We start from the raw sequence: 13145 nt of genomic DNA on the forward strand, positions 1-13145 counted from the left end.
GGTAGATCATAACATTAGTAAATACCTACTGTGATGAAAAGATTGTGAAGACAATATTGGCACAAGGAGCCACAGGCACGCAAGCACACCGGTTCAAATAAATAGGAAGAAGGCGACGGGAGAGGCAGCAAAAACCAAAACAATATAAGTAGGATGCTGAAACATAAACTCACACGTAGCCACAGCCACTGTTCCCTTGCTGGGGCACATTTCTAAGGCGCATGCGCACCGTTTCCTGTACACGTGACAGCCCCGACAAACGCGTGATTACTTTACACCTAAATGTCGACTTAATTACGGTTTCGGTTAGCGAGGACCTTGTGAGCACTGACTTGAATAAGTAGTGATTACGTAGTTAGGTCTACACAGTTTAATCAGTCTCTTTTTGGTCAGTGCAGGTGCTTACGAGCTATAATGTTCCAAGACTTTACTGGTAACGAAAAAGGTCGTTGGAAACAACAAGCACTTGGTGATCGCTCAAGTGAAAATAAGCGACACCTGCTGCAAGATAATGTGTGGGTATGTAATAAGCATCAATGAATAGGCGCATACCTGCTTCAAACTGAGCTGAGGGCTTCGCAGTATTGTTGTAGGCTTGGTCCGTGAGCGGGAATTAATGTTGGTCAACAAGCGGAGCTAACCTAACAATCTCGGCCAACTATTCCTCCTCCTGCAGTGGACCTTTTCAAAGCATTTCCAGAAAATTGCAAAGAGCACTGGGAGTTATTCTTAAACACTCGACCGCTAGGTTGAAGAAGTCTTTTTGAGTCATCCAGTGGGCTTTCCAGCAAATTTCGTCATAATAAGAGGCATTCCGGCCACCGCTATTTTGAAGATTTTGAAAGATTTGTGCTGTATACCAATACGTGGACACTTAGATTCCTCGTGGTTGGGTGTTGGGTGTTTTCCCCTGAAGTTGAGTTGAATGTTTTCCCAAGAAGAAAACACCCAAGAAGAAGTTGGGTGTTTTCCCCTGGCTGTACTGATTAAACAATTTCTAACTGTGTAATATTTCTGCCTGTATTTTTACCCGAACACCTAACAACACTCTACACTACGCCTGCTCGGGAATCAGTGCTCTGCGAGGCAAGTTTGTACCTGTTCTCTCTCGTGTTTCTGATGGCGTCACTGTCACCTGCCACGCGATATCAGGTAACCACGCCGCGCCGTGACTTAGTGCGGCTAGCAACTTCTTGAATTTCACGGCGGGGGTACCCTCGCATTCTGCGATGACACAGTTTCACCTCCGATGTGTACTCAAGTGTATTCTACTGGTCTATCTACCTGTATTTTGTACCGGAAAACGACACAAATACTGCTGTTGTTTTTCTCACAGTGCGACACTTGGTCCTCACTGTGCGGATACGTTATCCTGGAAACAGCCTCGCAGAGATTAGTTATTCTCTTCTGTCTCTCTAACCGAAGGCGATGGTCGAGTGGTAAAACACTTGTCTTGTCAGCGGGTGGTAGTAGGTTCGAATCCTGGGCCGCAGGATACCCACCGGTTTCTTTAAAGAATACAAGCGTTCACGTACCGCAGCTTATCTCGACGGTGGAACAAACGCTTGGAGCTTGACCACAAGCAGCCATGGGAGGGCATGTGGTACGTCCCTCGAACCCCTTCGGGTGCGGTCTGGGACTCCTGGGCACCCACCGGTTCAAACAGTACAATCACCTCCTTTCTCGGCGGGGGATGAAGGGATTGGACACGCACTACCACTGCGGCAAACGTAGTAGGCTCCTCCGGAGCCGCTGGTAACCCACAAGAATGAAAATGAGCACAAGCGCTTCCGAACGGGGGATCCAGTGTACTGGAAACCCTTACACTACGTCGGTTTGTACCACGGGGTACGAGAATGTGGGAGGTACATCGGTACAACTGGTAACCAATTAGTAAAATTGGTACAAGCTCCCCCCGAAACGGGGATCGTGCTTGGGAAGTTACCCGACTTTGTCGGGAAATTCCCCATTGGAAGGGGTCGTAACATTCTGTGCAGCGGTGGCGTAGAGGTAGAGAATCCGCCTCGCGTGCAGAAAGAACCGTGGTTCGAATCCCGGTGTCGGACAACTCCAACCAAAATGCTAATGTCTCCTTGCGATGTCGCTATGATTGACAATTTCAAAACGTGAAGTTGTTTTATTTGGAAGAAATTGTGGTCTACGTAGCTTTACAAGATTTTGTCAGCGAGGAGACCCTTGAGGTGCAATGGTTGCGGCAGTTATATTGCAATCGTTTTTGGTGCACTACCAGAACACAAAAACCTCATGACCTGGTTTTTTATTTTATTTACCTTCAAGTCGATAATAGTGGAAACAATGCTTCAGACGCAATACGTATTGTCTACGTTACGTTAATGATGATCGTAACCGTCTCGTGAATCATCCGTCTATCTCTTCTTAGGCCGCAACCCAGCGTCGCGGCTCCGCTGGACACAGTCTTGCCGGCTCCCGTTTTTCCCTCATACTATGCCTGCACCGCCATAGCTCGTAATGATTTCGCCCGTTGTGTTGCTTGTGCGCTCTTGTGCTCATCGCAACTCTCCTGGAGGTCACTCTCCCAGAGCCCCAGAAGCATCATGTTTGCACTTCACACCGGGAGTCCCCTGTGCTCCCTTGGACACCCTCGCGTCGTGTTTGCCTTTGTGACAAATTCTTGGCCCGGTATTCTACGCGTGATCGCATACTACGCGAAGTTACGACCATAACACATTAAATATCCCTCTTCAACCGAACACATCCAGCCACATTCTAACGAACATCGTGCATATCTCCCGTGTTAGGCCCTGCCGCAAAAAGAAACTGCTACACCAGGCTTATAAGCACCGAGACGCCGCTTCAATCGCGGGGTTATGTCACGGGGCGCCTATTTCTACTAGTAAACGCAACGTACACAGCGAGTGTTCGGCCCCAACATCGGGCGGCAATGAAGTGAGAGAGACTGGCTGTGCCGGCAGATTGAGTGAGGAGAAGGAAGAGAAGGATCTCACTCGCTCGCTGCACTTATTTGAGACTGACATGGGCCTCAAAGAACCCGAGCTCCGCAAGGTAGTAGAAGCAGCAATCTTTTCCAGAGCTTTGTACACCCTCCTCTACCCAAGGCGCACGAAAACTCAAAACAATAAAATGTAGATAACCATCCGGAAATGCCTACGAACGGAGCTCGGTCAGCCCACGTACGCCCCAAATTATGTTTTCGATGCGGCCATCCACAATACTTTTGAGGAGAAACTAGCTGCACACATCGCTGCCCACCAGGATAGGCTGTCGACGTCAACTCAACGTCGCACCATCTGGCTGATATAGGGTTTGCGACATCTCACTTATCTCCTCTACCAAAAGAACCTCCACCATGTGATAAAATTTCTAGATTGAAAGTGAAGCCCATTCCGCGTCACGTGAACCCTTCTTCAGACTCCGGCAGGCGCCGAAGTACCGCCCTTCATCTTTCCAGCCCATCGCATGACATGTATTACACAGACGCCACGTTTACCGACGATACATCCACAAGTGTCGCGGTAGCTCCACGTGAATACATCATCCGTCAACATTGTAATGTACTTTTTTCTACAACTGCTGAAATTCAAGTCATTGCCGATTCGATCATGCTGCAAACCTATTGAACTGGTCAAATTACCATCGACACAGATAGTCAATGTGCCCTCAGAGAATTCGCAACTCCTTACCTGCGCACATTTATCACGAACTGACATGCTACATGGCAGTCCACAGTCACCTGCACGTATTTCTAGAATGGGTCCCCAGAAACCAGGGAATGGTATGGAATGACAGGGCTCACGCCCTTGCTCATGCAAATCTAAACCCCGGCGACCCTCAACTCTCGCCCCTCGACTACAGCTCTAATGAAGAACGGCGCGCCGCCCATCGCCAGTCTCAGAGGCAAGAGCTGAAGAACCTTCGCAGTTCCTGCCACAATCTTCCTCCTCACACCTTTGACATCCCACGCCACGAAGCCACTTACATCCGCCAGACTCAGACTCTATACCATCCTTGGGACCTAATTCTTCACTGTATAATGACCCGACATGGCACGCACAACGGTCAGCTGCGTGGTCCTTATCCCAACGTTCAAAACACTTCTAGACTTGTCCTCCTTCCAGGCGGTCACTTTAATTTCTCCATTGACACGTTTCACCATGCCATACTCCGTAGTGATGGATGGGAAAACTGGGCCGCTCTTCCACCTGATCTCCGCCGTATCCTTTGGCCTCGCCTCGACCAGCACATTGCCCACGTGCAGGGCCCTGACACCTGTGCAGTACCCGCCTCAACGCATTCCTGGCCCACCAGAAACCCATTTGGGCAGCCCGGACATGGGCCGCTTTAAGAGAGCTACCACTACTAAGATAACAAAATCATGACTGGTTCGGACACTGTTCCAAATCATTAGTCGTTTTATTAGGCGCATAACATTGTCAAGAGAAGCTCTTCCGGAAAATTTGTATAAACATTTTGCCCACTCGCTTTTATTCTACGTAGTCATGCGGCCATCTTGCCTAATGTAAAGACTACGGTTTATGTTTTTTACAGTCAAGTGCACGTTCATGCGTACTGAAGGCCCATGATGTTTTTTTCAGTATTTCGACAAAATCGCCACTGTGCTGAACGTGACTGCAATAGGCGATGTCAAGGTCTCCTTTGGAAGAGAGCTCCGAGGCACAATCTCCCCTCAAAACCTTGTCAAGGTAATGGCACACACTATTTTGACCCCTTCTAAGAATACACTCGAGGTGAAAGCTAACAATAATGTGTTCATTTTATGTATTCAGTAATCTTGCTCATAGCTTTAACATATGTGTCTGTTATTGAGCTTAAACTAGATAAGCCATCTTAGCTGCAAATTATTTTTATTTGGCTTCGTCGTTTGCTGATTTAGTAACTTCACAGGTATTACAAAAGGCAATATTTTGCTCACAATAAACATGGATAGAAATTAGCGAATATGCTTTAAGATAACTGCAAAAGGAGAAAATACTAGGCAGGTAACAATGCCAAATTAGGCTCTCAAGGGTCATGAGCACGCCTCGAACTGAACTGATAAATAACAATTACACTATGCAAATGTATCACCTGTTGCGGCACATGTAACGCTGTGAAGGCCCAGACAACGTGCACGGGCATCACATTAATAAGTTGTGGGCTCTGCGGATATAAAAGTAGAGATGCACTTCAAGCAACATTTTTTTCCTTGTTATTTAAACGGAGCTCCTTAGAAAAGACAGCTTATCGGCAACCACCCCATTCATGATGGCATATTTCTCTATTCGGTGCTTTGCGCATATTGCGGGGAACCATGTATGGGTTTTTTTATTTATGGTTTGTTTTTACTGCCCGGCCACGCACGGCTCTGTTATCTGTATCCCAAGCGAAGCGCGTGTTCCATTCTTTTTTTTATGCCGCACAGGCTGTCTCATTCAGATAACGAGAGCATTTTACCCTAACGTCACTAGCCTAGAGTAATCTTCTTTGATTTTTAATGCTCTGGGTGTACATTGACAGTTCCAGAATTACTCGAGCCCAAAGATAACATCCCGCAGAGCAGACGCCGCGGCATTCGATTCATCGACGCTCGCCTACGCACGTCACTTTGTTGAGTACTGCTTCGCCACCTGTCTTTTCTTTCAGTTGTTAGGGGAGCACCAGTTCGCTGTAATAAATTTGTTTTCCTTGAAGACAATAGCATCGCCTTTGGCTTCGTGACAATATGGTAAAGTTTATATACATAAGGAAGTCTACGTTACTTTACGCGGTGGTTTAGTACTTACGGCATCGCACTGTTAACTCCAAGGACGCCGGTTCAATTACCGTTAAGGCAATCTGCTGAAAGATGCATTTGAAAACCCAAGAAACACCCACTTGCCAAAAATATTGCGCACTTCAAAGAAGCCCTGGTAAAAAAAATTTAGAGGCCTGCACTATGGTTCACCTAATTGACGAGTTGTAGCTTCAGCGTGAAACATACCTCAAATTTAAAATCAGGTTTAATTTCAGAAACATACAGGCTTTGTGAAGAACAATCATATAAAAACAAGCCTACCCTATTCAGGAACGCTCAGTAGTCGTAGAAAAGGCGCTTCGGTTCAGTATAGGATGCATCCATCTAAAACCAAGGAAGTGTCAGCCCGTATCAGGCCGACTATAACGATTCTAAAACCCCACACAAAGATTGCTAAGTTGCCTTACCCGGAGATTTTGTTTCTACCCGCTTTAGATATTATAAGTGCAGCAAAACACCTCGCGCGATCTATGAGCACGAAATGCAGTCTAGTACTAAGCAAAGCTTTAAAAACTCTGTATGCGGGGCGACTGGTGCGTCTTAGGTTTAGGGTGTAATAAGACCTTAACGTGAAACGAAGTAGAACGAGATAGATGGAAAACCAAAAAATAGGATACGATAACGCGAGTTAGGTGCAGTTCATGCAAAATATGGTAGATTAGGATGACAAAAAAAATTCCCCCGCACCTCACCGAAGGGAATCGTGCAGAAATGCGAATGCATTGGGTGCACCGATGAGTGTGTTGCGAGTAATGGCGTAACTAATAACGAGAGTGTGAACGTAATCATTTATTCATCAGCACCTGTTTGTGTTATCGTTGTACCTGACGGCCACAATCACTGCCTTGTGATCGCTAAAGTGCACGGTCAAAGGGTCTTTGAGAAGCATACGCGTCACAGTTTCGTCTAAAGACGAGATCAATGCAACTCCCGTGAATGGTAGTGGGGCACGTGTGGAAGCCGGCAGAGAGACAATGCATAGAGTGCCTGGTCTGCATGTACTCGACCAGCCACTCGCCACTCTTCTTGCGCACGTCAACGTTGAAGTCGCCAACCAAGACTATGGGGTCAGAGGGTTTGGAGCGCACGCGCACACTTTCCATAGCCGCGTCCAGCTGCGCGGCGACGGCGTCTCGAGCGAGGTTGGGCGCGAGGTACACTGTCACCACAAAGACTCCGTCTCCAGTGTAGGCAAGGGTGTACATGTCCTTGTACGGAGACGTGTCTCGAACGGGAGACGTGGCAACGGCGTGCGGTATCAAGTTCCCATACATGCTAGACACGTGACTAACACCGTAGTACTCGCCGTCCTTGTCGCTTCGAGCAAAGTAGTACTCGTTGACAGCGTCATCGGCCACAGCAGTAGCACTCGGGCAGACACTGCGATCGAGGACGAGGAGTGACGCCTGTCGTTGTTGTCGCAGTTCTTCGCTGAAGGGCAAGTAGCGCTTGACGAACACGTCCACACCACCGGCTCGGCGGAGAGATAACTCCTGCGGGCGCACGCCGACGGAGCACGACAACCCCCGACTACGAAATGAATTCGCATTTACGACGACGACGACGACGAAGGCAGAACTACGAGGCGCGTGGTCACGTGTGCTCGCGCTGGAGGAATGGGACTTACCCTTTCAATGCCGGTCTTACTGTCATTCGGTGCCATTTCGCTTGGGTCTCCCTACAGGAATTTGGTTACGGCCGTCCACACCTACGTCTCAGAGACTAGGCGCTTACCCTGTTAGCCGCTCTTCTTGTACACAGACGAAATAAGAGCCTATTGCAAAATCCCGCATAGTCTTCTCTTGCAAATTCCTGCATAGTGCACTCTTTCATTCTACAAATTCCTATATTTGTTGTGCAATTATTCTGATCAACAAATTTTTTATTTTTTTTCCCTCTTTTCTTTTTCTCCAAAATTTAGTCTCCTAAATTGGGCACATTAGCCCCAATATATCTCCCGATCCTGGCCAATCCCCCAAGTGGGTACGCGCCAAAATCAGAAAGGAACAACAACAACAACAACAGCAGACGCACGCCGGCCAGCGGAGCAAGAAAACCCCCGGCTAATAAATGAATTCGCATTTAAAAAACGGGCTATTTTCACGAAGGTGAAACCTCCGCCGGGGTGAAGCTTGCAGTGTATAAGTTTATTGAAAGATTGTGAGTCAGTCTCTTCACAGACGACGCACGCTGATTGGGCGCTTTAGAATCGCCGGTTGGGGGAACAATCGCGCGCTTGCTGAGGCGGGGATGGTCACTCATCCGTTGAAACCGATTTATGCAATTCAAATAGATACTGACTGGCCGTAAGTCGTCCTCGTGTCAGCTTCTTAAGAAGTATTTTCAGGAGCGTGAGGACCTGAGGTAACGGGAGGTGCCCACAGCACGACCCGCTAAGGTGCTTCGTTCCTAGAACTACAGGGCATTTGTCCATGTTTTCGTGTGTGCCAACGAAGCAACAGAGCACTCAAGGCGCACTCGTATTCGTTGATCTGGAACATCGGGACCAAATCATGTATTAAAAACCCCTGCTCATAATGTGTACGTTGCCCCTCCAGCAAGTAAGGGTAGGCTATGAGTAGGTGTAGTGTAGTTTATTGCATCTTTTAGAATTCGCGTTAGGGTGCATTCATTTGCTGCTTACCTCAGAGATATATTTAGGGTTAGGGCAATGTAGACATCTAGGTATGGTTAGGGATAAGATGCGGGAAGCTATTTTCGGTGAAATGTATTGTTACCTCATCTCAATCCTTGCTAATTCACCCTAACGGAACAAGTATTGGCTAATGTACGTTATACCATAATTAATTGCTTTATTTCTTTTATACCTATGCGTAACTAAATTTAACAAAATGGGACGCATGCTATTTTTATTTTACTTCTATTTCAATAAATCTTCCTCCACGCATTCATCCCTAAGCTGTCTTACCTCATCCTTACTGGACAAAATTATCAAATCGAATTACCAGTGTTTATTTTCTATGCAGCAAAAAGCGAAAACACCCATGGGTACGATATTTCGCTGCACGTTAAAGAGCCCCATGTGGTCAAAATTATTTCGGAGCCCTCCACGACTGCGAGCCTCATCCCCAACGTTGCGTCGGCACGTTAAACCCTACAATCAATCAATCAATCAATCAATCAATCGATCAATCAATCAATCAATCAATCAATCAATCAATCAATCAGTCAGTCAGTCAATCAATCAATCAATCAATCAATCAGCCAATCAATCAATCAATCAATCAATCAATCAATCAATCAATCAATCAATTGATCAAGTCTTCATTTTCCTCTTAACAAAGAAGTGGGAAGCCCCAAGAAACGGCTGGCTGAGGCGGCCCTACGAGGCGACTGCCCCGATTTTGGCCAGCAGCAACAACAATCGTGTATACAACAGGAGTATGGTCACATACCTTGATTAATATGCAGCAAATGAAAAAAATGCGGTCGCGAGCCGTCAAGTGGCATCATAAGGCACCCTCTCAGCATCTCAGTATTGGAGTACCAAATATTGGAGTACCAACTTGGTCTACACAAATTGTAGTAGTTTTAAAGAATACACGTGATCGCCTCTAAGAACTATATTTTAAAAAACGGCTCTATTCCTAAGTTGATCGTAGGGCCTTGGTAATTACATATAAGATATATATATATATATATATATATATATATATATATAGAGAGAGAGAGAGAGAGAGAGAGAGAGAGAGAGAGACGGAATGGTATTTAATGACAATGGTGAGGTTACAGTGGCAAAGGCACCGATCTTACTACACCATATGTATGAAAAATAAAGCAATCGATGAAGTCATGATGCTGATGACAATGGTGAAGATGATGCACTTATGAATAAAGTTCGGTGGAGAGAGTCTGATCCAGTCGTGTGCTTTGCAGAAAACACGCAAGAGCATTTCCCACTCGATATCCTCGTTTAAACTTAGACCGCCCGCCTAACGCGTCGCTTGGAGTTAGCACTCTAGAAAGCGGAAGGCCCAAGGGTACTAAAAAGGGCGACTCAGCTGTTCTATACCACGCACATTCACATAATGGTTCAAGTCCTCGCGCACACCACTAAGAGTACAGAAGGGGGAAGCAGCCTGTTTTATTTTGAAGCGAAAGTAACTTGAGTTCGCGCCACTTAGTCGCACGTGGTGAAGAACCACATAGTCATGCTTTGACAGTCGGTCAGGCATCCCAAAGGTCCCGTGGGTTCTATGGAGCGGAGCGGCTGTACTTTTGCGGCGCGACATCCCTCGTAGATCGCTGAAAACTCCAGGCAGACTTGGACGCAAGGGCAGAAGCATCTTGTCTGGGGAGCGGTATTGTTATCACTGCCCCGTGCAGGTCATGCGCAATCAACGACGCAGTGTCCGCCTCGGCACAGTTATTCCTCAGTGGGCAGGAATCCACCGACGCTCTGTATGATGGTGTGCCTTTAGAGCTCGTAAGTGCAACGCATTGATGTTGAAAACAAGCTTAACTCTCAGGTACGATTTTAACCACTGAAGAGCCGCCCGATAATCCATAATATTTCCCACCGCCGTGCTGCTTGCTTGATTGTGTAGGCGAAGGCTGCACGTATAGCGGCAAGCTCGGTAACTGTGGATGTCGTCCTGTGGCTATGCGTTGCGCTAGCGGCGGTAAGGAAGCGCGGATTCCTAGAGGCAATGAGGTAGCTATCACAGATCCACCCGTGTATAGATGTGTGTGGGCCCTGTATTTTTGGGAGATCAGTTCCAAGGCAGGGGTGGAGATTCCCTCTTTGGTGGTAATGCCGGGCACTCCAAATGGATTGTGCCGACGCGGGAACATCGCAGGCGGTTGCAGGAACGGAGCACGATGCTGGTAATTCAGGGGCAGAAGCTCTCGTACTTCAGTGGCTGAAATGAGTGCTACAAAATTTGTGCCTTTCCACTCTGGGAAGAAGGATGACCTGCAAAGCTGAACGCAGTCAGCGGAGCGCACGAAACAAAACACGTTTGTCGTATTTTGCGATGGAGCATATTTCCCAGCAAATAAGCTGAATGACCCTCTGACGAATCTAAGCCTTGTTCTTGCAGATAAACACGGAACTGCCTGTGTCCCTCCCAAGTCTAGTAAAGTACGTTGTTGGGCTAGTTGGTCAATTATTATTAACAGATGTACGGCGCAAAAAATGCGAATGACAAAGAATGCACAAGGATGACGCACTAACTTGCAACTACTGGTTTATTGAATGAATGAAACAAATCTTCAAATAAAACAACAGGTGCAGCTGTTAGGGCACTCATTCGTAGGAGGGGATCCCTAGTCCGGGATCGCCTCGCTGCGGCTGGCTGCGCGGGCCCTTTGCAACAGGTCAAGCTAGTGAGCGCCCACCAATTACGTTGTTGGTTCGCCAATTTTAAAATCCCCTCTGGTCTCGTATCTCGCTGGGGCCTGAGCCTAGAAAAGTTTGATCTCGCTGTAGTCTACAAGTCAGGAAGGCATCATTCCGATGCAGACTGGCTGTGCCAAGCCCCAGCAAAGCACCCCAGTACTGAAGATGAAGATGAAACGTCTTTTTCGGGAGCAATCGACGCTCAAACGTTATCTAAACAAGAGAGGGAAGACGCCTACCTGCAACTTCTTGTGGACGTTTTGCATGGCCGCTTTGCACAGAACACTAAGTTCTTCGCGCGCGGGCTACAGTTCTTTTGTTTGCGGAACAAGATCTTTTCCAAACGAAACTTTGGTTCGAACAGCAGAGAATACTTTTTGGGTGTCTTTGAGTGTCTCTGTCGCAAAATAGTACCCGCCTCTAATAAACAGCCGACTGCAATCACCTAGGTTATTCGAGTACCATATTTCGAATCAAGGATAACTACCACAGGCCGAAGTATTATGCCAGAGGGAAACATCGTATTCGTAGCTGCCGCGAATGTCACCGACGGTAAACACCGACTGGATTGCCAGCCGGTTTGTGTTCAACCTGTACAGATACCAAAATAATAGTGCCCTGCCACCCTGTGAAGATAAATGACCTACAAAGCTGGATGCATTCTACGCAGCGCACGAAACAAAACACGTTTGTTGTAATTTGCGATGGAGCATACTTCCTAGCCAATTAACTGAATGCACCTCTACAGAACCCAAGCTTTGTTGTTTCAGACAAACATGGAGCTGCCTGTGTCCCTCCCTCGTCAGAAGCATCTTATTGTTTGTGTAACACACAAACCCAACTCGCTCTACCACTAAGCACTCTGCAAAGGTACCATCGGGCCATTTAACATCCGTGTTTAAACCTCGCACTAGCACAATAGACGTGTCATTCATTATAACGGACAATAAAGGTATAGCCGCTCGGCACGCCTCCCCCCTCCTCTTTCCTACAAACATACTCACGCATAAACCGCCAACCGGTCATGCGCGCGTGCTTAGAAGTGACCGATGCGGGCGAAAGCATCCCCTGAAAACGGTCTGAAGAACTGATATTCGCTCATGCCAGCGTTTTAAGCGGGCAAGTTGCTGTTCATCTGGCAGGGATTCGCCGATACTCGACGAGCTGAACTTGAGGTGGTAAAGGCGGCACCAGCAGGTTTCCGTTGTCTTTGCACCCGTTCGCGCTTGTGTTCGGGTCAACGCTTCAATTCTTGCTCTTGTTCCTCCAAACAAATGGCATGCATCCGTTCCATTACGATTAAAAACCTGGAAGCCCTTGAGCTCTATTCCCGCGTACAAACATTAGGCTGTCCGTTTCGCTTCCCCATCGTAGCATCTTACTGTCTGTGTAAGATGTCAATGTAACAAATCTACCCCCACCCGAACCACTCGATGAAGCAGGACAGCCGGAAAAGCGCATTGAGCTATGCAATTTCGACATCTAAATCTCCGACCAGTACAAACGGCATTTCATCGGTAGCGGCATGGACACTAAACTGTGCGTGCAACCCCCCCCCCCCTTTCACCCGCAAACCGTGCCCGCATAAAGCGGTAACCGGTGATGGCGCATAGTTAGGCGTGAAAGACACGGGTGAAAATGTCGCTTAGAAGGCCTTGCCAGATAAAAAAGAAATATGCGCTCGCGCCACTGTTGGAACTGGTCAAGTTTCTTTCAACCGATAGGGATTCGCTACTACTTGGCGAAGTGGAATTTCAGCGAAACAGCGATGACGAATTTCGGTCGTGTTATGGGGCACCCTTTGGCAGCCGTTACCTGGGCTTGTGGGAGCAGCTTACATTTATTCCAGGTAAAAGAGTGAGCGAACGCTGCAGCGACGAAATTAAGAAAACGGAGAGCAGCGTCTAGCGAAGGTTGAGGTGGAATACGACACGTGCGGCTATGGCGTCATTTCTCTCACTGTCTTTCCCTCACACACGTCGCATTTGT

General features: G+C 47.5%; 1 protein-coding gene across 2 annotated transcripts in view; it reads left to right on the forward strand.

Moving 5' to 3' along the window:
• The window catches only part of LOC144165143 (uncharacterized), a 139630-nt gene that overhangs the window by 19310 nt on the left and 107175 nt on the right, over positions 1-13145 (forward strand). For both annotated transcript variants that reach the window (XM_077695246.1, XM_077695245.1), the window contains exon 3: positions 4596-4703. In XM_077695246.1, the coding sequence (XP_077551372.1) occupies positions 4596-4703 (108 nt within the window). The remainder of the gene's footprint in view (positions 1-4595; positions 4704-13145) is intronic.

This window comes from Haemaphysalis longicornis, unplaced genomic scaffold (genome assembly GCF_048455015.1).
Source record: "Haemaphysalis longicornis isolate Haplotype H1 unplaced genomic scaffold, Haemaphysalis longicornis Haplotype H1 scaffold_14, whole genome shotgun sequence".
NCBI lineage: Eukaryota > Metazoa > Arthropoda > Arachnida > Ixodida > Ixodidae > Haemaphysalis > Haemaphysalis longicornis.